At 35.2% G+C, this 22,694-nt stretch overlaps 1 protein-coding gene and 1 non-coding gene across 2 annotated transcripts in view; one reads left to right on the top strand and one right to left on the bottom strand.

The window, feature by feature from the left end:
• LOC122809759 (histo-blood group ABO system transferase-like) overlaps window positions 1-22,476 on the top strand; it is a 407,052-nt gene extending 384,576 nt beyond the window's left edge. Inside the window, exon 8 of the mRNA XM_044081483.1 lies at window positions 16,662-22,476. Within this exon, the coding sequence (XP_043937418.1) occupies window positions 16,662-17,346 (685 nt within the window). The 3' untranslated portion in view covers window positions 17,347-22,476. The remainder of the gene's footprint in view (window positions 1-16,661) is intronic.
• LOC122809873 lies at window positions 19,018-19,097 on the bottom strand. The gene has a single exon (XR_006365986.1). It is a non-coding gene; the product is annotated as a small nucleolar RNA SNORD36 (small nucleolar RNA).
• Window positions 22,477-22,694: the final 218 nt, after the last annotated feature.

Genomic DNA, 22,694 nt, shown 5'->3' with positions numbered 1-22,694 from the left:
AGCCAGCCAATGCAGTTATTCATTATGCTTTCATATATATTTGTTTTCTATTTGTAATGTACAGCTGCTGCAGAGATAGCAGAAACCCTTGAGGTGCATCTGGAGAGACTAACTTGTCTAAGAGGGGCAGGGTTAAGTTTGCATCAGTTCTGGTTGCAAGGCCCAGAAGTATTATCAGTCTATCACTGTATACCACCTTGAACAGTCATACCTTAACTTTAACATCAAACCTACATGCCGGATACAACATCTCTTGGTTATTACATTAGCCAATGAGTGCATCAAATTAATTATTTGTCAGTTCAATACCCAGAAAGAGATATTCAATTTTTTTACACACTAATATTTATAAGATATTTTAACTTCAATACTGTATGCAATTAACAATGCAATGTTTGCATAAGTAGTTATTACATTAGAAAGCAGACTCTGAAATGGCACAGTGTAATACACAGTTCTATTAGTCATATAATACCATTGTGATTGACTAATTTTATGACACATTTGTGCCTTCCAATCATATCTAGATGTGGCCATGGCGTACTTATATATTTCTCATAATGATTTATACACTATAAATGTTTACTATTTCTGTGCAATCATCCCAGAATTAAGTGGCAGGAATGCTTAATTGATAATCCAGTGGAAAATGTAAATCTTAGCAGAGAAGGATTTCATTATGTGGGGCAAGCACAGTGTTTTTATGTTGGCCTATCCAAACATATGCATACATTCCAAAATCTGTGATCCACTGTACCACTTGTTCCAAACAATGAAGTTTTACTAATGACAAAAGTGCTTTTTCAGATTGTTAAAGTCATACTTTTCCTCTGCTTCTTGTGACTTATACTGTGCTCTTTAGATTGTGTAACTATATAGGTAGGAGGTTCAAATCCCCACCATGGGGAACTTGTGTATGTGGCTGCAATATCAGATAAATGTAGCTTCCTGAACAGACATGCTTCCAGTCTGTGAAAATTTGACCTAGTCAAATGTTCCACCAACCCATTATTCCAGTTTTAGCACAAACGTCTCTGCACAAAAGTGATGAGGTCATCCTGTCAAAAATGCAAACTATCCCCATAAGAATCCGATTTCTCCTGTAGCATTTGCAGCTAATACTGTATTCTCTAGATTGTGCAACTGGTTAGGTAGGTGGTTCAAATCTGATGGTGGTGAACCAATGGGTCTATGTGGCTCTAGTGTTATCAAAGTAAAGCTTCAACAATATATGTGCTGTGTCCACTTCCACTCAGGAGAAAAGTTTAATTTTGTACACAGCTCCCTCTGAATTTTATCTCACTTTTAACACAAACTTCTTCTCTGCAACATAGTGAAGAGATCATCCTGTCAAACGTGCACTCTCTTCCCTTATGAGTCAGACTTGTCTGGAGAAGCTTGTGGCTAACACTTTGTTCTCTCAGTTGTATAATTGGCTAGGAGGTTCAAATCTCATAGTAAGGAACTTGTGCGTGTGTGTGTGGCTTCAAAGTCAGATATGTATATCTTCCTGAATGGACACATTGCATCAACTTCCAGTAAGATGTAAATTTTAACATAGGAGGGTATGCACCCCTCTCCTTATCACACTTTTATCACAAACACCTTCTCTCCATCACACTAATGAGGTCAGCATGTCAAATTTGCACACTGTGCCCTTACAACTCAGACATCTCCTGTGGTGTTTGCAGCTAATTAAGTGGTATAAACATTTTGTAAAAAGATAGGTAAGGGGGTCTACTCCAACACTGTGATTGTGTGTACTGTCATGTACAATTGTGTCTGTGATAAAACTTGCAATTTGGACACATATTTTCACTAGCAGAGGATTACCCTGTAGATTTGTATTAGCCACAGGCAATACCCAGTTTTGGAAACACAATACTTTTATCATGCTATCAAAAATGAACCACATCAAAGTAGTCATATGATTCACCCTGTGATGTGGCTGTTGATACTGTGTTGTCTAGTCTTTGTACAGAGGAAGGAGGTGTTAATCTAACAGTGTTGGTCTACTGTCCATGGGTGTTTGTCATGCTGTGCAGTGAAGCCTACTAAGGCATGTAGTATGTGTAGATGTGTAGTGTTCCTGTGCACTTTAGCTACCTTTATACATTTTAGAAGAACATCATTGTATGAAAGAATGGTGGTGTCATCCATTTAAATGTGCACTGTCAAAATTGCAAAAGATCATCTCATGTGGCATGCAGGATTCAGGCAGTGTTCTATACCTTGTGATCACAGGTAGTGTGTTCAAATCCAGCCATTACTCCTTGGACTTGTATCAGTATGTCTGTGAATGTGCAGGTGGGTAATAATGTTGTCAGCCAGCTATCTGATATGTAATTTTATGGCTGAGGGTTCTTATTACAATGATGCACGAACCAAAAAGAAAAGATAAAACTGAAGACCACAGACGAAGAATCCACCTAAAACACCAGTTTATTTCACCTCTAGCGCTTCAACAACCGCCTTCAAGGAGTATAAAACATCACATAACTTACACAGTTTATATACCCTAATACATCTAACAATTAAACAAGCAGACTAAACCAATTAATCAATGAACATTAAAAAATACTTAATACTACTTTCTCATCAGATAAGAAGCCTCCAGTTACATTCCACATTCAGACCCTGAGGAAATAAAGTGTCATATTTCAAAATGAAAATACTTTCTTTATATAACAACTTCTTTTTATACAAATCATCAGAAAATACACCCTTCATAATATGTTCTAAGATAGTGGCTTGTAACCCATTTGGATTAGAATTGTGAGCCAGCATAACATGTTTAGCTACAGGGCTATCTTCTTTATTATTTATAATATTCCTGACATGCTCCTGCAGTCTAGTTTTAAACTTCCTTTTACTTTCTCCTATATATACAAGGTTACACGGACATTACAAAGCATAAATAATACCTTCAGTATTACAGCTATATATATTTTAACCTCAAATACATGGCCATTTATATACTTAAAAGGTGGAACAATATAATGACATACATTGCAATGCCCAAAGGGTGAAGTTCCTAGTCTCTGCATAGTCCTATATTGCAATGTCTCAGTGGGATATTTAAATTTATTATGTACCAAGATATCTTTTAAATTCCTACCTCTACGAAATGAAATGCCTAAAGACCTAGACAATAAATTTTTTAGGTCCATTGATCTAAACAAAAAATGCCAGTAGTGTTTAACAATATCTATTAAAACATCACTGAAAACACTATATGTAGAGACAAAACAAACTAGTCTTTTCTCTTGATATCTAACATCTAACTTATACCCCTTACTTCCATACTTATAAGTACCAACTTTATGTTGTTCATTAATAACCTTATCCATAGCTGTTTGAATACTAGCTTCACTATAGCCCCTCAATCTAAACATCTCACTAGTCACACTAATTTCTTTAAAGAAGTCCATGTCAGTATTACATAGACGTCTAAGTCTCATACATTCCCCATAGGGCAAGGAGACCAAAGTATGAACTGGATGACAGCTAGTCCCCATCAAATACTGATTACTATCAGCAAATGTTCTATGCAGAGATATACGTAAAGTATTGCTGTCCTCCAAAATCAGATGCATGAATAAAAAAGTTATATCTTTGCCCACCTGTATGCCATCAAAGGAAAATCCAAATCTATTATGTTGCATAACTTCTATAAACTGACCAACATAAGATATCCCACCTTTACAAATAAAAACAAGATCATCTATAAAACGAAAATAAGTAACTACATATTTTGAAAAAAAATCTATATGATATAACCAGTCTAACTCATACAAACCCATCATCAGGTTGGCATACATGGGGGCAAAAGATGCCCCCATGGCAGTGACCTTGATTTGTCTGTATATTTGTTCATTAAATATAAAAAAATTATTATTCAAACAAAATTCCAGTATTTCAATAATATAATACGTTACTGGACTATCACCCAAAAAATATTTTACTGCTTCTAGTCCAAACTGACACTGTATGTTAGTATACAAACTAACAACGTCAACACTTATAAAAAACATATCTGCACTCCATTGAATTTTAGATAATTTTTCCAAAAAATCAAAACTATCCCTAATATAACTAGGTAACTTTATTACATAAGGGAATAAATATTCTTGCAAAAATTTCCCAATTTTAGATAAAAAATATTTTTGAGCAGATACAATAGGCCTACCAGGTGGGTCAACCCTACTTTTATGAATTTTTGGAAGACAATAAAATAAAGCCAACTCACTGTCATTAGTTTTAAACTTTTTATCTTTGTCATTTTGTGAAAAATATTTGACCTCACTCCCTTAGATATAAGGGTGTCAAAATCATTCATAGCATTAATATATTCATTTGTATTACTCTTAACATAGGTATTGGTATCATCCAGATGTGTCATACACATTTTATAATACTGAGCAACATTCATCACCACTATCTTACCACCTTTATCAGATGTATTAGGGTATATAAACTGTGCAAGTTATGTGATGTCTTATTACAATGATGTCTGCTCATTTTTCAGGCAGAAGTGCTTTACTGGATAATAATGATGCCATAGGATGTTAATTGGCTTTCCCATAATAACTACTAAGGCTTTTCCTGTGGTATGAGGACATGAGGCTAAGTTCTGTATGCCATTGCCTTAGTAAGGCATGTGTTCAAATTTGTGATTATCCACAAATTGTACCTGATTTCCATTCTCATGTGACAGTGATGACTGTATTCTGTATAATGCGTGCCTGGGTATACCTAGCAGCAGGCAATGATTTTTGAGAAACATGTATATGAATAGTTTATAATGACAGACACAAATATCCTTTGCAGCAATAACATGATGTCATGGCTTCAAAAAACAAAATATCTCACACTTGTACCAGTGGCACTGTGCTACAGTCATTCTTCCCAAAACATGTAGCTGATGTTATCACATAGTCAGGTATTCAAAGCCCACACTGGCTGGCTGCAAGTATTACATGTCCTAATGATGTTTAGCATGAATTAAATAAAAATATGTATACACTATGTGCAAACATGGTTCAGCGTTCCTTAGATCCTCTGAATCTTCCTATAGACATCAAATTAAAACATCTGAATATTGTAATTTATAAACTATTCTCTCTGGCATACAAAATTATTTAAATCATACCGCCAAACCTGAACAGATACAATGGCCATTGAAAGGCAAGGACATCTAGCCAAAAGTCTGAACATCTAATTTTCATACAATTTGAATGCCAAATAGCACCCAAATGTTTCCACTTCCAGTAGAAATGTGGGATTATACTCAGTAACACATGTTTAAAAAACTGAGAGTGACAAAAATTATGGAAAAATATAACCACATTATCAACTAGATAATGTAAAATATGTAGACTTAAATGAATTGTTTTTCAAATTTCTACCATACAGGTCATTTATTTTTGCTTCAAAAAAAGGGAGATTTGTGAGTCCTTTTTTTTTTACATTTTTATTTATTTTGCTTTACTTAATGGTTTTTTTAATTAGGTTTAGGTAAAAAGCCCATTTTCAGTGGAGGCCTAGGAAGAAAACCTCCAACAAATTACAAACATTTTTAAACAGACATTCAGTAATAAATTTGAACAGACATTAATTAATACATAACAATTACACATTCATTTGCTTATTAGATTACATTCATATGAAATAAAGGGAACTATTACAGTATAAAAGATGGATGCTTATGCATTAGTTGATGGTGAACACTGAACATTTGAAGAGGTATTTTAATGGATATGTTAAATAGATAATAGATTATGTGATTAATGTATAAAAATTCAAAGAAATGTGGGTTAGGGAATGAGCTAGGTAGGGCAGAAAATGTTAATATTGTAGTTATGAGGTGGAGTAAAAAGCAGTTTTACAGCAAATTATATATATGACTATCATAATATTTGTATTAGAAATATAGTGGTAGAGGTAAGCAGTGTCACAAAACTATGTATATGGCTGGGAGATGTTAGTAAAATTGTTCATATATTGATTGAAGACTAGTTGTGGGTCATAAGATTTTAAATTAAGAGAAACAGTTTAACAATATGGTATGCTGAAGATAACAGTGGCATTTATCACGGAGATATATAAGAGTAGATCCACTGAGTTGACAGACATTTTTTATTTTATTTTATTTAACATCTGTTTACTGGGAAAGTCCAACTTGGAACAATGCCAATCTTTAGCGGAGGCCAGAGGAGAAATGCTCCAGACCCATGTCTTTGTAATTTTAATTGTGTTTTAAATGAGTTTGCATTCTGAATAGATTTGATTGGCAGTGGGATGTGATTCCATAGTTTGGCACTGTTATTTGAATGTAAAAAGTCACTTGTAGTATTAGATGATTTGGTTATAGTGATTAGTATTTTTCGATAGAGAGTAAAGTTCTATTAGAGGAGTAGTGCTGTATTTTGTTAAGAGCTGTGCAATGTTCTGGCCTATAGAAAAGTGTATGTATTGTAATTGTAATTAGCTGAGAAAGAGCTTGGTGATATGGAAGTTCTAATCAGTTTAATTCTCTCAGGGCTAGGCAATGGTGTGTTCCGTTTACTGCATATCTGGCTGTTATATTATAACATTGCTCAAATTTGCACAGTTGTGAGACTTGCAGGTTACTGAAGATTGGGCAGCATAGAGAAGATATGGTAGTAAGAAAGTAGAGACTTTGTGTTCTGGCTATGTCAGTGTGATAGGTTTTGGTTCTGTATAAGATACCTAGTTGTTGATGATTTTTTTTAACCATGTGTGACACATGGTTGAATTTCAATTTATCATCTATGATGACACCCACTAATGTTGTGTAGTTTACTTGTTCCATCATGGTGTTGTTGACAGAGACAGTAATGAATACTGTTGTTTTAACTGAGGTGTGTTTGGGGGTAAAGAGCAGGGATTTAAAATTTTTAGTGTTTCGTACTAGTTATGAAATATTTAGACATGGTAGTTGTGAATTATTTAGTCATATTTCAGTCAATAAGGACTGTTGTGTAAGGTTTTGAAGCACAGAGAGAGATTTGGCAGAGCAGATCAGGGTCAAATCATCTGCTTATTGAACTATGGTAACATTCTTTCTAGCAGTTCGGAGGTTGTTGATGAAGATGTTGAAAAGTATGGAGCTTTGTATATATCCTTGTGGGACACCAATAGTTACAGGCAAGAAAATGGAGAAGTATTTTTTTTTCCATTTCAATGCTTGTACTCTATTTGAAAATAGCTGTGGAACTACTGCAGTGAAAAGTTAGTGTGCCCTAAGGATGAGAGTTTATGTTAGAGTTTTTGGTGGGAGAAAGTCTCAAAAGCTTTTGATAAATCTAGGAAGATGATGGAAACTAGGCTTCCAAAAAGCAGTAGTTGTGCTGTGATGAGGATGGAAGCCATGGTGAGTTGCAGACAGAAGCTGGTTATCTTTTAGATAGTTGAGAAGTTGCATATGAATACATTTTTCTAATATTTTTGATAGGGGAGATAAAATGACAATTGGCCTATAGTTTGAAAGATTTGTACTTTTTACACCCTTCTGCAATGGAATAGTGATTTTTTTCCATAATGAAGGGATTTTATTTTCAGATATGGATTGATTTATCAGAATTCAAACTGAATATACAATAGTCTCAGCTGCTATTTTAAGATATTCACCAAGTAATTTGTAAAGGGCAGTTCTAGTAGGTTTTAATTTTTTGAGGAATTTTTTTTGATGGTATTTGTGGGAACTCTGTTAATTTCTCCAAATATTTTGGGTTTCTAATACCATGATGGAAATGGACCCCATTCCTAAGTCAAAGTACAATTAAAGTTCATGAAATTAGTATTGTTTCAATCTTTGATGTCAGCCAAAAGTGCTCTTCGCAGCACCCGTAGTGTTCCCAGTAATGACTCCTTCTGCAATTCGTATGGAGTTACATGTATTGGTAACATACCTAAATATGGTTGTAGATTATTTTTTATAAGACATGTTGCTCCTACTACTCTTAGAACTATTTGGGTATCTTTCTTCCACATTGCTCTTATTTCTGTCTGCAAATCTTGATATTTTATGACTTTACATCTCTCTGTACACAAGACACTGTAGTCAATGGGTGTAGTAATTTCAATGATTAATGCTACTTTTGTCTTCTTTCCATGGACCACTATAGCTGGTTTTCTCACATCTATCTTTTGAACTGTTGGTAATGGGTGATCTCATGTTATAAAGACTTCATCATTTTCTATGATGCTTTCTGTGTTTTCAGCCACATTAATACCATAATGTTTGCACAATCCCACGTGCAACAGTCTTGCCACATTATTATGCCTTTCAGTATACAATCCTTCTGCCATTAGTATGTCACAACCAGTAATAAGATATATGACTGTTTTCAATTCTGTTTTACAAAACCTACATTTGTCTGTTTCTCCCAACTGTTCAATGGACTTTGTAAACCAACGTCTATGTAGCCCACTATCTTGGGCTGCAATATTAACCTTTCATCGTTTGGTTTGAATTCACCTCTCTGTAACCATTCCTGTGTTTAATCCTGATCAACATGAGGTTCTTTTAGAAGTTTTTTATACTTGCAACTATATTTATACATTTTCTATATTTCTTGCCTTCTCATCTGATCCTTCACCTTATATTCTTTCTTTTGTTTTTGGCACATTCAGTTGCTGCCTGATTTTTATTTACTTCTGGTTTCATTTCCATTCCTGCTTGACACCGATATGCTTCTGCTAGACTAAGCAGAGAAGTTGTCTTAGATTTATTATCTTATCTATATGAGCTATATAGTTTTGACAAAGAAAAGATGCAAGGTCTTTATGCTTTATTGTTTTCTAGCAGCCAAATTATAGTCATGGCCTAATCTGTTAAGTAGACAGCTTAAAGGGTTAAGTGCAAGACAGAATAGCAGCGGTGACAAGAATTCACCCTGGAATATCCCCCTTTGAATTTTTATCCCTGGAATAATAATTTGTCCTTTATCATGGCTTAATTGCAAAGTGGTTTGCCACTGTTTCATTGTCACTGTAATGTTGTTGATCAGTGAAGGGTGTATCTTATACATTTTAAGCACTCTTTTATCAATGAATGTGGGATACTATCAAATGCTTTTTTGTAATCAGTCCATAACATACTTAGATTCTTCCCCTTTTTACAGTTATCCATTATGAATCTATTTAGCAACAGATGATCCTTTGTTCCATATGACTTTATTTTATTACCCTTTTGTTCTATTGCCATGATTGAATTTTCTTCTAAATGACAATAAACTCTGTCAACATCAATTCCAGTATATAGTTTATACATTGTCGGAAGGCAAGTTATTGGTCTATAATTTTTAGGATAACTTGCAGGTTCACTCTTAAGTAGGAGCATTGTTTTTTCTGTTGTTAAGCAGGTTGGTGTCTGTTCAGGGTACACATATAAATAGTTCTTACTCATGGCTAAATCTTCAAGCAAAGATGTTAATACTTTTAAGCAGAAGTTAGGTACTGTACATGGCCCTGGGGGTTTCCAAATGGAAGCTTTTCTTAACTTTATCTCAAACTCTCTGTTAACTCATCCCATTTCATATCTTGTACCTTTGAACTCCTTATTCTTTCTTTTACTTCTTCTCTCCGTCTCCCATCTTTGTTATGTTCAACAGGATCTTCACAGATATTTCTCTAAAATGTATCTATTTCTTCTTTTTTGTTTGGTATTTCAATTTCTTTTGCCTTGTTTCCCAATTCTCTATAGAACTTTTTGGGATCATCAAGAAATTGCTTATTTTGTACTTTTTCTTTATATTTACTGTGTATTTCTGCCTATGTTGAGATTTTTAGTTTATTATTTGCAATAGTGCAAGATAGATCCGGATCTGTTATAATACTGTGCATTGCTTTTATCATGTCTGTCTTTCTGAGAATTTTTTTTGATCTGTTCTCTCTTCTATACTCTTCTAACAGTGACACTTCATGCCTTAATTGCTATATAGGTTTCTCTATTTGATACTTCCATGATGGTATTTGATTTCTCCCCTTCCTTTCCCTTACTACTCTGTGTTCTTCTGGTAGAATTCTATCTGTTATAATAGCTAGTCTGAAAAGGGGTACTACCCGATTCCCCATTGCTTGTTGATTTTCCACATGATTGAGGTAATCACTACAATATCTGAGGCATGGTGGTTTATCCAAACATGGACTTCAGATATCTTGTTCCATATGCTGTGGAGGTTTATGTTATAAGGGTGAAGACCTGTTTTATTTGATGGACGTAGGAAGTTAGCTGGGAAGGTATTATTGGGAATACTGAGGGAGCTCAGGGTATGGTGTTTTGGGACAACCTGATCTGGATGAATGTTACTACATTAACTTAATATATGGTGAAAAAGATAGCAGTAGAATATGGATTTATAAATACTGATGAAATTGAGAGTTGGTATTCTTGATGCTGAGTTTATTTATTTGTATATTTATCCTTTGATCAGTCCCACTAGGCTTGTGACCTCTTTTCAGAGGAGTCTGAGGTCGTATTTGTACTGCTGGGGGAAATTTGGCCAGAGCATTCAGGAAAACTCTTTTGAGCTGCTGCATGTTGATGAAGGGCTTCTACAGCAGCAAGAAAGAGGTCTAAGAGAAACAGTAGCATGGAAGAGGAGATAAAAGCCATGTAGAGACTGGGGGTTAGAAAATGAGAATATGGAGAAAAAATTGAACTAAATGGATCATCAGAATGTAGATAAAGACACCTATGTGGTGGATGATACACATGAACATTGTTTAGCTAAATCAATGGAGAATGAGATAATCATATCCATTGGAGTGGTGTAGGTAATTGAACTGGCATCAAGAGGGCTTGCAGATGACATTCTGTTGAAAACAGTCAAGCAGGATGATCCCAGTGGCAGTTTCTACTGTTTCATTGAATGAGATGGCAGATTTTTAGAAGTGCTGCGGATGGATGTGGGGACGGTACCAGATGATGTGGCAACAGAGAATGCAGCAATTAAAATCTATGTAGCAGTGAAAGAAAGTAAAAGAGGAAAGCAGCAACAAACTGAGGAGACTGGTTTTATGACAGCAGAGAATATAGTTAAAAGTTATGCACCAGTGATAGGTATAAAAGGAGGGCAGCAAGAAACTGTAAGTAAAACGTTTTTTAAAAAGAAGAGAAGGCTGACTGAGAGAATAAGAACATAACACGATTCTGTGATAGACAGATATTTGTGATCCTTAGGTATTTCAGGTGTGCATACTCAGAGGACAGCAAACATAGGTGAGGCCTTTATTGCCTCATGAGTGAAACATAAAGCTTTTGGCAGTTTAGGGAGCTGGACAGTATCATGAAAGCCATGCATGGTGTCCCTCTCTCTCTCCTGCCATGTTGGAGAAGCACATGTGCTCATCCAGATGTAGCAACAATTTTTTGAGGAACATCTTGTCTCCCCTGCTTGTCTCTGAAAAGTCCAAATAGTTATAATGGAAAGATCTGCACATACTGGAGTATCTTGTGATATAAGAAGTCCATGTATTCCTAAGGTTTTAGATTGTAGGCCATAAAGGTCAACCAATACTTGTATAATATCATTGTTGACTCTAAAATATTCCATTACCTGCTGATATGTCAGTTGACGTATCACTCTTTGCTGGTGCAGAATCTGTTGCCATTTGTGTGGTGTGTATATAACACCAGTAGGTGACCTTTGTCCACTCTAACTAAATGCTGATGAATAATAGCTGCCACTTCTTCAAGCATTTTTGCTGTGGCTATACTATATTTGTCAGTGTGCTTTTTGATCCTCAGATGCAAGTGTCTGCTCCCCTGCATGCTTGATTACTATGAATCACAACCTGCTTTCCCTGTTCCACAGTTGCATGCTATTATGCACTCATTAGATTGTGCTACTTTGTTTGTAAGTCATTGTGAACGCATTTGCATGTCACTGTATACTCTTAGCTGTCTTCTTAGGATGTTTCCCTAGACCACTGTTAGGTTTTATGAATCACTACCCAACTGCAAGTCCTAGATTTTGGTTCAAGAGCAGGATGCCTGTTTCACAATTTGACTATGATTACTGTCCAGGCTGTCAGCAAAAGTCGCATGAAGCTTCCCTAGTAGAAGAAGTTTTTCAAAGTATCATAAATCATTGAATTTGCAATGTACTGAACCAAAAAAAAAAAACAGAAAAAAAAAAAAAAACGAGAGGAAAAACTAAGAACCAAAATGCTCAAGATAGTCTGAGAATAACAGTTGGGCTGAACAAATATGAAGTAAATATGGAATTATGTTAGAAATTTCTTTTAAAGAATGTTGAGTGTTTTCATCCCTGTAAAATGGAACTACCAGAAAATAATTAAAACCATTTTTAAATAAGTAATTAAAAAAAAACATGACACAAAAGAATGAATGGCATTTCAGGACAAACAATTAATTAAGCATTTAAAGAAATAGTCTGTTAATCCATAAGAATACCTTGTGAAGACAGTGTCCTGATCCAGCAATCAAGGAGCCTCAATCCTCACCACTAACACCAGGGAGGTCGTATCCTAGAAGACAGGAAAGGATAACTAATACACGCAGTAAAGTACAATTTCCCTTAAGTGCACACAGAGATCACAGTCAGTCTGGGGCTGGTTGCTCCTTTGCTCATAGTTATAAGATCCAGGTCTCAGTCTAGCTGGGCAAGCTAAACCCTCCAGTACCCTCTCTGTCCAACCAGTGCTTCTTGTCCCTGCCAAGTAGCTGACACAACACACACACACTTTGAGATAAGTATTTATACAACTTCACAGACACTCCTGGGAAAGGCTGACACAGATTCTCCAGCTGTGCCCCTTTACCCAGACCATACAGTAGTAATCCCTGCCACCACCCAGCTAATAATATCAGCTACTAAAAGGCCCTTAAAAGGGCGTACAATTATTGCTGTGCAATATTATAATCCAATGGTAGCATGACTAACAGTCAAGGCTTACTTTAGAGTGGCCTATTACAATAACCTCTATAAATATGCAATGTACTGTAGAGCTTATCTCTACACAAACAAGCCACAGGTAGAAGGTTTTAAAAATATTTAATAGTAAATAATTAAAACACAAGACAAAACTACTACATCACAGAGATATCTAAGAGTTCAGAGATCACACAGAAACTTAAAATAATACAGTAGGACAGATCTGATTTCAAAGAAAAATACCTAATTCATCTTTACTAGCTTTAACTATTCCTACAAGAAATCACAATGCTAAAAACCTACATGTGAGCTTAGGCAGAGTGCTGAGTTAGATATCCAAGATCAAAAATGCTCAAAGTCTTTTGTGAGAAATAGTATTTAAACATTACTAACAAACATGTTTGCTGGGTCCCTCCCAAATTACATCATGTTGACACTTAGGTTTTCCCAGGCAAACAAACTGCATTATTTAGCAATCTAACACCTGCTCAGAAACTTACAATAATAGAAGACATTTCACATGTATATTCAAACAGAAACCAGAGCAGTAATGCACATGTAAATTCTGGTCATAAACTTTAGCCTTAAAACAATGGGCATGAAACCTTCATCCAGCAGCAGTGGAGCTGAATTCTAACATGAAAGGGTCACAACATGCTTCACTGGGCCAGTAGAGAGCATTGTTGTCAGATATTTTGCAGTTCCACATTTCACAGTATTCTTTTACATTCAAGAAAACATGCCTGTATTTTACATTTATTTACAAATGCCAAAATTATATATCAAATGCTATTTGACTTGGCTGGCAGCCTTTGCCCATCTCTCCCCAATTGTCACATACCTTTACAATAAATTATACTGCTAATAAATACAATGTCAAATCCATGGCATAAAAATATAAAATATGAAAATAATATTGTTACAACTTGGATGCACACATCTTTAATATACTGCTAAGTGAAACCATGTCAAATTTGGTAAAACTTGTTCCAATACAAAAAATAAAAATAAATTATTATCTATGCAGAACAGATTGTGTTTATATACAACATTATCATTTTTTTAAAAATCATAATGTTCATAAATGCGTTTTTAATGCTCATTCAGTTTTGCCAACATAGAAATAGTGGTAGAAATCACAAAAAGCAAGATGCACCCACTCTAGTAGAGTTACAACCACAAGTATGATGTAGCTTGAATTCAGACTGATAACATTTCAGTTTTAAAGTTTGACCAACATAAATGTGTTTACATAGAGGACAAGATCAACATTTTAACATCCCTTTGGGTAACTTTGTAGAACTAATGGATTAAAGTGCCTCTTGTAAACAAGCTGGCAACCATTGCCTGGATGCTGTGGACAGAATCATATTTAATAATTTTCAATATTTTATATTTTTAAGCCATGGATATGACATTGTATTTATTAGTGATAAAATTTATTGTGGATGGTGTATTCTTATGGATTAACAAACTGTTTCTTTAAATGTTTAATTAATCATTTGTCCTGAAATGTCATTTGTTGTCTTGTGTATTATGTTTTTTAAAATTACTTATTTAAGCATGGTTTTAACTATTTTCTGGCAGTTCTGAAGAAGTCCTGTTTTATAGGGACAAAAGTGCTTAACGTTATTTAAAATAAATTTTTACCATTACTTCCACATTTGTTTGGGTATTTGTTTAGCTCTGTTGTTATTCTCGGACTACCCTGAGCATTTTGGTTCTAAATTTTCAAGGCAACTAAGCTATATGACCATTTACACTTTCTGGGACTACCTTGAGCATTTTGGTTCTGAATTTGCAAGGCAACTAGGCTATGTGGCCATTTATACTTAGTTAGTACCCAACCTTAGACCTTATCTCCATTTTCAAGGAGTGCTATGCTAGACATACTCAGGGGAGGGGGGGTTATGAATACTCAGGCAATTGTCAAATCCTTCTTAAATCAATATAGTCCATCTCACTCCTTGATTTAGAGATGGAGTTTATTCCAGGGAAGGGGTAGTCACTGTGTGACAAGTCTGTCTCTCTATCATGATTTGATTATTTGCTGACACAGGTTCAGACCTTCAATTTCAGTATTTGCAGTACTGGTTGATTTGTGGGGAAATAAGAGGTCTTGGACTGCCGGCTCTCTAATGGTCCAGAAAGCAAGGCACACTTCACCCCAAGGAGTCTGCAGAACACTAAATACAGTGACAAGGCGTCCAGCCTCTCTCAAGAAAGATTAGGTCCTTTATAATTTTTTTACTTTGTATTTACCTGTTTTTAGGCTTCTAGCCTCTCTCTCAAGAGATCAGGTCCTATACATTTTTTCTTTTGTCTTTACCTGTTTTCAGATTTATTGAAGAATTTCTGCAGTTTTGTAATTGTTACAGTGAACTAACTTCAGTTAATGAGTTTCACTTTGCTGTCCTCATCTCACAGAAAATGCTGATATCTCATTTGAAATTATTATTGCTACTTATGATAATGTTGCTTGTTATATGTTTATGGTTATTTGTTGATTTGGCAATTGTTACTAGTACTTTTTAAATGGGGTAATCCTTATGGGCAACTAGAATAAAAAAAATAAATTAAATAAATAAATATGGTGTATCCAGGTAAGTATTAGAACTATTTGCAAGACTGAAAGTATTTTCATGTTTGTGGACAGAAAGGCTGCATATTGTTAGTTAGTTAACTGTGCCAATAGTTGTAGAGAATTTCTTGTCAGTAAACTACTAAGCTAGGTATACTGAGATGATGCTTATTATGAAAGATGGAAAAAATGGTGATGATGATGGATAGGACTGTTCCATCCCCTCAGAATTCAACACAACACAAAACAAACAGCTTTTATCCAAGGCTGCTCATAGCCTCAATATAACCCAAGTGTGGTATCACATGGAAAAAGTGGCCTGGAAGAAAACCAGTGTACTGATAAAGTTGTGACTGCAGAAATTTAAATCAGGACCTAAAAGTGATTGATTTAAGCTGTAAAAATATATTATTTTTTGTGAGTTTATGAAAAATAGTGCATTGCTGTACTTAGTACTAGTTTATCACATTATAATGTTGAACTTTTTGCTCAAGATAATATGTTTTCAAAATAATAAACAAACCAGAAGCCTGTGATTATAAATACTACACATCTTTTTTTTTTCCAAAGTGTATTAGTATACACTGAGATGCAGCAAAATGAAACTGGGAAATTTCAGCAATAATGATACAGATTTGTTAAGTCAAATCATATTTATTGAGTACTTTCACAGTATTTATGGATTCACATTAAATTTTCTTTACTGATTACATTAGGAATATTTTTTTCAGAGCTTCAATGAGCTTTAAATGAAAACAAAACAAACTGAATCAAAAACATAATCATTACTTACGTATGACAGCAGTATGTCTGTATTATATGGCCATGAATTCCAATAATATGGAATAGCTACCGAAAATAAATATCAACCACTGAAAATGAAGTCATTATTTGTCTTTTAGGACCAGACCATTAAAAAAGTACCTAAACAAAGCATTTAATTTTTTAAGCAGATAGTCATTTTGTTACAAAAACAAAAGGATGAATATTGATTTTAGTTATTAAGATCATATTATGTTTTGTCCCATATCAACATGACTGCTTTCACTTTTTAATACATGTCAAAAATCAGTGTCTGGTTTAACTTCTGTAAAGTGTACACCATATCCATCACATCTTCATATCCATCTGATATCTAATTTTCTACTCTCCAGGTACACACGGTTCCTTGAAGAGTTTCTTACAACAGCTGAGCTCTACTTCATGCTGGGACACTATGTCCATTACTACATCTTTACCGACAGACCTAAAGATATTCCTAATATTAACCTGAAAACAAACCGATTTCTTCATATCATAAGATCAGAAACTTATGAACGCTGGCAGGATATTTTATTTAATAGGATGAAAAACATCCAGATTCTGATAGAAGAATATTTATCTAAAGAGGTTGATTACTTGGTTTCTACTGATGTTGACATGAAATTTGATGAACATATAGGAATAGAGGTTCTGGGGAATCTGGCTGCTACAATTCACCCTGGCTACTATTCTTCAGACCGTACTGACTTTCCATATGAGCGGAGGCAAACTTCTGAAGCCTATATTCCAATGGATGAAGGGGATTTTTACTACTCAGCAGCGTTCTACGCTGGAACAGTTCAAGAAATGTATCTGCTTGCCAAAACTTGTGCTGAAGCCATTGAGAAAGATAAAGAAAAAGGTATTGAGGCAGTGTGGCATGAAGAAAGCCACTTCAACAAATACTTGTTGTATTATAAACCCACCAAAGTACTTTCTCCTGAATACACTTGGAATTATCCTGTGGAAAATCTACAGGTTGTGAAGAAAAAACGGTTCATTACTGTCCCAAAAAACAATGAAGAAGTTCGATATTAGAGCAACGTATTTTGGCCAGTATTGATGTTAAGGAATAATACTTGTTAATTAGTTCATCAGCTTAACAACCAGCAGGTAGAAAAACGTTTTTTTTTTAAGTTTAGGAAAACAATCTGCAGCAACAGTCCATTTATCGAACGAAATTATGTATTTTATTAAAGGATCGAGGTACTCTACATAAATAGGAAAGCAAAAAAAAAAAAAAAAAATTCTAATACCAAGGATTGCAATAAAGTCTCAACAAAGCTGTTAAAATTATAAATTCACATTGACAATGGAAAAAAGCAAAGCTCAAGATATAAATGTTGCTATCCAAATAAAGAACACATATTGTAACAACTTAGTTTTGACAGGAAAGATGCAATCATGATTTTTAGTAGTACATAGAACTTCAGCTTTTCCCATGCTGTACTAGTTTTAGGAAAAAGGTTTGGGGGAGTGAAGTGTTTTACAGATTTGAAAGCTGAAAGAACAGTGCAGCCACATGCACAGTGGCTAGAAACAAACTGTACCTCTGATAGGCTAACAGCTTTAGAAGCTGTAAAATACTTCATCCTGGCATTTTTGTGTGGCAGTGAGAAGTGCTTTGCATCTTTCAAAATTGTTTTAGAGTCTTTCAGCAGTTTTGTGTTAGCCACTGTGTATGATCTAGCATGAGGATAAAGCACAACAGAACTGAAAGGTGTACATTACAAAAGTTATGCACAGCTTTAACATCAGAGAAGTACATACTTTTTTTTCCAGATTTTGGAGCATAACCACTATGCGCCATATGGCAGTTAGCACAAAGGACTAAGGCTCTGCGCTCTTAATGAGCTGCTTCTTGTGGCTGGGGTACAGGGTTTGAGTCCTTCCACCTTCTTTTTCTCAACTTTACTCATTGTTTAAAGTGCGCTTATGATTCTGTATATACTATATCCAGGGTTGTTACCACTGGTACTGTGTTGAGGAGGTTTCCCTGGCTACATTCTCAAAACATCCTAGAATATGTACAAATGAAATTTTAAATTCATCCTTTGATAGAGATTAAGTTTTTGGTCCCTCTGCTGCAAAGGTTATCAAAAAATGTGATGAGAAGGGTAAGCTGATACAGGGAATCTCTCAGATTTTCAGCCATCCTTCTCAAAATTTTCCAAGAGTTTTTCTGCTCCCTCGTCCAATTCTGAAAAGGAACAAAAAAACAGTCTCAGCAAAATGCTGATAATCAGACATTTTAAAAATCAGTGTCAGGGAGGTTTCAAAAGGAAAGCAGGAACCCCCCCCCCTCAAATCAAAGGGCAATTAACTAAGTCAGAATTACTATGTAAGGGACCTTGCCCCAGTACCACCCTGGCAGTCCCTTAACCCTTCCAGAAAGTCTGAACCTCCATTTCTCTCTATGGCAACAGATTATTTCAGCCAAATGGGCTCTGAGACTGATTCAGCAGTTTTACAGATGGTAGCAGGAAGACATACCTCCATTCTATGAGAACTATTCCACATATACCACACCAAAGTCCTCTGTTTCCTCCCATTCAACCGCACATGCCCTTAGGGCATAACAGAAAAAGTTTCTCCTTCCTGGTGGGAAAGATTTCATTTTTTTTTTTTATTATTTAAGAATGTTTCTGGTGCCAGAAATGCCTAGAAACTAGTTCTGGACCTTTCTTTCTTAAATAGTTTAGGTTTAGGTTAGTGTCAGTTTTAAAATGCTTCTAATTTGAGTTTTATGAGAACCTTAGGTTTAAAAGATGCTTAACATCACATTACTATCCATCCAGACGTCAAACATTTCTTAAGGTTTTATGTGTCTGGATCACATTATTAGTTCTGTGTATTTCCCTTTGGGATATTCACTGCTCTAAAAGTGTTAACAAAGTGCCTAGCTCCACTTATAGCCCATTGCAGGCTACAGGGTACCCACATTTCTTCATATTTAGATAACTTGCTTATCTTTGCAGAGTCTTTTCAAAATGTCAGGAATCTTTCATTTGGGTTAGAAATCTCCTATGTAGGCTGGGATTGCAAGAGAAAATTCAGAATTATTTTCTGACTCCATCAAACACATGATTGTGTTCCTTGAGTGCTAGACACCTCAGTACAAAGGGATTTTCTTCCACAGGGAAAACACATGTGCTATATATGATTTATTCCAGGATTTTTAACTCAGACTTCGGTGACTTTAAGGAATACAGCATGATTCTGGGTCTCATGACATCTGTGATTCTCATGATACCTCTGGCAAGACTCCATATAAACCAGGCAGAAAACAAACTGAAGAAATACAGATGAAACACAAATGGAAGACCCAAGGAAACAAACTGCTGTGGATAAAATCCATAAGAACTTTAATCCCGTAGCCTTTTAAAATAAAAACTTGTTTAAAACAATGTAAGATGTTTCATTGTTTTAAACAAGTTTTTTTTTTTTAAAGGCTACTGGAAAGATTATATGAGAAAGATACAGCGGTATCTGAATTTTTCTGCTCCCAGCATTAACACCCTTTATGTTTTCAAATACCAGTTCTGGGATTTTTGAGAAAAGAAATCACTTGGTGGAGACAACAAATATCCCTGAATCTATATCTCCCCTTCTTTCCTCCTTCTCCAAAGCAGTCAGTCACCACAGACACCTCAAACTTTGTTTGGTGAGCAGTGTCAAGAGTGATAAATGTGCAAGGTGTCTTGGACAACAAAGACAGACAAGCACATAAATATAAGAGAGAAATGCTTGCCCTTCTCATGGCACTCAACTCATTGAATCACCTTGGTTCACCAGGAACACTTCAAGTTATTGTGAAGAATACCATAGTGATATGGTACATAAACAAGCAAGGAGAAAACAGGTCTTACACCTTATGCAGACTGGCCTTGTTAACATGGGATATAGCATTACAACAAAATCTTACTATATAGGCATCTTACATTCCATCAAAGCAAACTGTGTGAGAGACAAGCTGAGCAGTACAAAAGAAGACACTCACAAATGGAAGCTAGACTGGGAGTTTTCCAAGTTTTGACCCATCTGTGAGGAGTTCCTCAAGGAGAACTTTGTGGCTCCTCACTGAACAATCAGCTGGCAAAATTCTGCTCCAGCACTCCATGCAAGAAGGCCTGAAGACATATACCTTTTTTTTCTTTGACAGGTATGTTCCTGAATGCTTTCCACCCTTTTGCTGATACCGAGGGTACTTCTGAAGATTCAGACTGAATCCCTCAAGATCATTGTGGTGACTGTATTCTTGTCCAGCCAGCAGTGGTTCTTCATTCTTTTGGAAATGGCCAGGTGCGATTACCAAAAGCTTCCTCGCAGACTGGATCTACTCACACAAGATCAGGGGTGTTTTATGGATTCCAACCCCAAACAACCTTGACTGACCACCTGGATGATAGGGTATTAATACTTTTTAGGCACCTTTTACTGAGGATGTGCAGTAGGTGCTAATGGAAGCAAGAAAGCCATCTACTAGAAAATCATATATTAGCTAATAGAAAAGGTTTTCTAATTGGTGCCACTGCCAACAACATATCCAGCACCTATTCAGGGCTAGCGTTTCTCTACTTTTACAATATTTGCATGAGTTACTTTGCTATGACCTGTCTTAATTCTCTGTTAAGGTTCATTTGATTTGAATCTCAGCATGTCTGCTCATGAATTCCCTTCTTTCAAGGCATTCTCACTTCAAAAATGTTTTTCAAAGGAGCTTTGCATAATAGACCTCAAAGAAAACTGGTGGCTCCTGCTTGGGATCTTAATTTTGTGTATGGGAAGCTAACGCTTGCTCCACTTGAACCTGCTCATCTAGCTGACTTGAGGTTCTGAACATGGAAACAGTTTATATAGCATTATGAGCACATACTCTGGGGTATTTCGACACTTTTATGAATTGCATGTCTCTGGTACATATTTTTTCAAGTAAGACCATTACGCAAATGGGGACCATTTTAAGCATTAGTCACACATATTTTTACTGTGCTGTTTTTTTTTTGAGGGTTAGTTTCATTAAGTAAATTAATCCTATTTGCATTACAACACTCTTGTTATGCTTTTAATTTCAGGTCACCTATAAAATTGTAAGATACAATACAACAGTAAACATTTAGATGAAGATAGTAAAAAGAAAGTCGCAGAAAAAACTGCATACATACCTATAAGGATATCATCAAAATCAGACATCCATGCTCCCTCATATCTTAGATTCATATAAGGTCAGGGTTCTCATACACTTATGGCTATAAACTACATTTCTCTATGTTTACCACCAAACTGCATATATATTGAATATGTTTAATGCCACAGTGTATGTATATTGCTTAGATCTATCCTAACTAATGTTTTGTCTCTATATGAATACCCAAGTAGCAATATGCTTAACTCTCTGTTATATTGCTGTCATTGTAACAAATACTGTACTTCCCCTTTACCATGATGTTGCTGTTATGCGTACTTATCATAAATCCATGTTCATCAAAATATTCTCTAATTGCATGAGCTCTATTGTTTATTTTTGTCTTGTTTCAATGCCAGCATGATCACCTGCGCATTTAAATCTCCACATGAGGTAAACAAGCCACTGGAAAGTCCAAGTCTTTGTAATTATGTGCAAGCAACCTAAATATATGTTGTTGCAGTTGTCAGGTAGGGCATTTTATTCTTCCACTCCCTCCCTATCAAGCCTCCACAGCCAGATTATTTGCTTACCTCTTTGTTCTCCTTAGAGAGAGCATAGTATATTCACTCTTGTTGAACTGAGATTCAAGTAACTAAAGTAGAAAAAGATGAGTCATTGATTGTTAAAGCACCAACTACTCCTGTGGTACAGAGAGAGGGAGATTTTGAATTGTATTGCTGTTTGTGGAAGTGCAACTAGTTTTGATATGCAATATTTTATTTCACAATGGATTACATTCTGGCCTAGAATGATAATTTATGTCATGATTAATATTATTATTACTATTATTATTATTATGGATTATCTTTTGCATTTGGAAGTAGATTATATAGTGAGATGTTCTTCAAGAAATAATTAACACATTTAATGATTTTATTTAAACATATCTTTTCATTGCTTTCAAAAAGTTAATTCTTGGTCTAAAACTAGTGGTTCTGCATTTCTCCCTGAGCTCCCACATAATGTGAAACTTCAAAGTGTAAGTGACAAATATTAAAATTTAGATATTTTTTTCTGTTTTGTGATTTTCATTAAAAGCAATAATTATAATTTCTGTGTATTGACTATAGTCGCAATCAGTCCATGTTCATCAGTTTTACATTTTATCCCTGTTTCATTTCATGTCACACCAGGATCATCTGTATGTTTAACTGTCCACATGTGGTAGGTAAGCCAAGCCAACTCACCACAAATTCCA

Source organism: Protopterus annectens, chromosome 8.part0 (assembly GCF_019279795.1).
Source record: "Protopterus annectens isolate FY-2018-M chromosome 8.part0, PAN1.0, whole genome shotgun sequence".
NCBI lineage: Eukaryota > Metazoa > Chordata > Ceratodontiformes > Protopteridae > Protopterus > Protopterus annectens.
The sequence above is the reverse complement of the archived record's forward strand: the minus strand, read 5'-3'. Positions and strand labels throughout refer to the sequence as shown.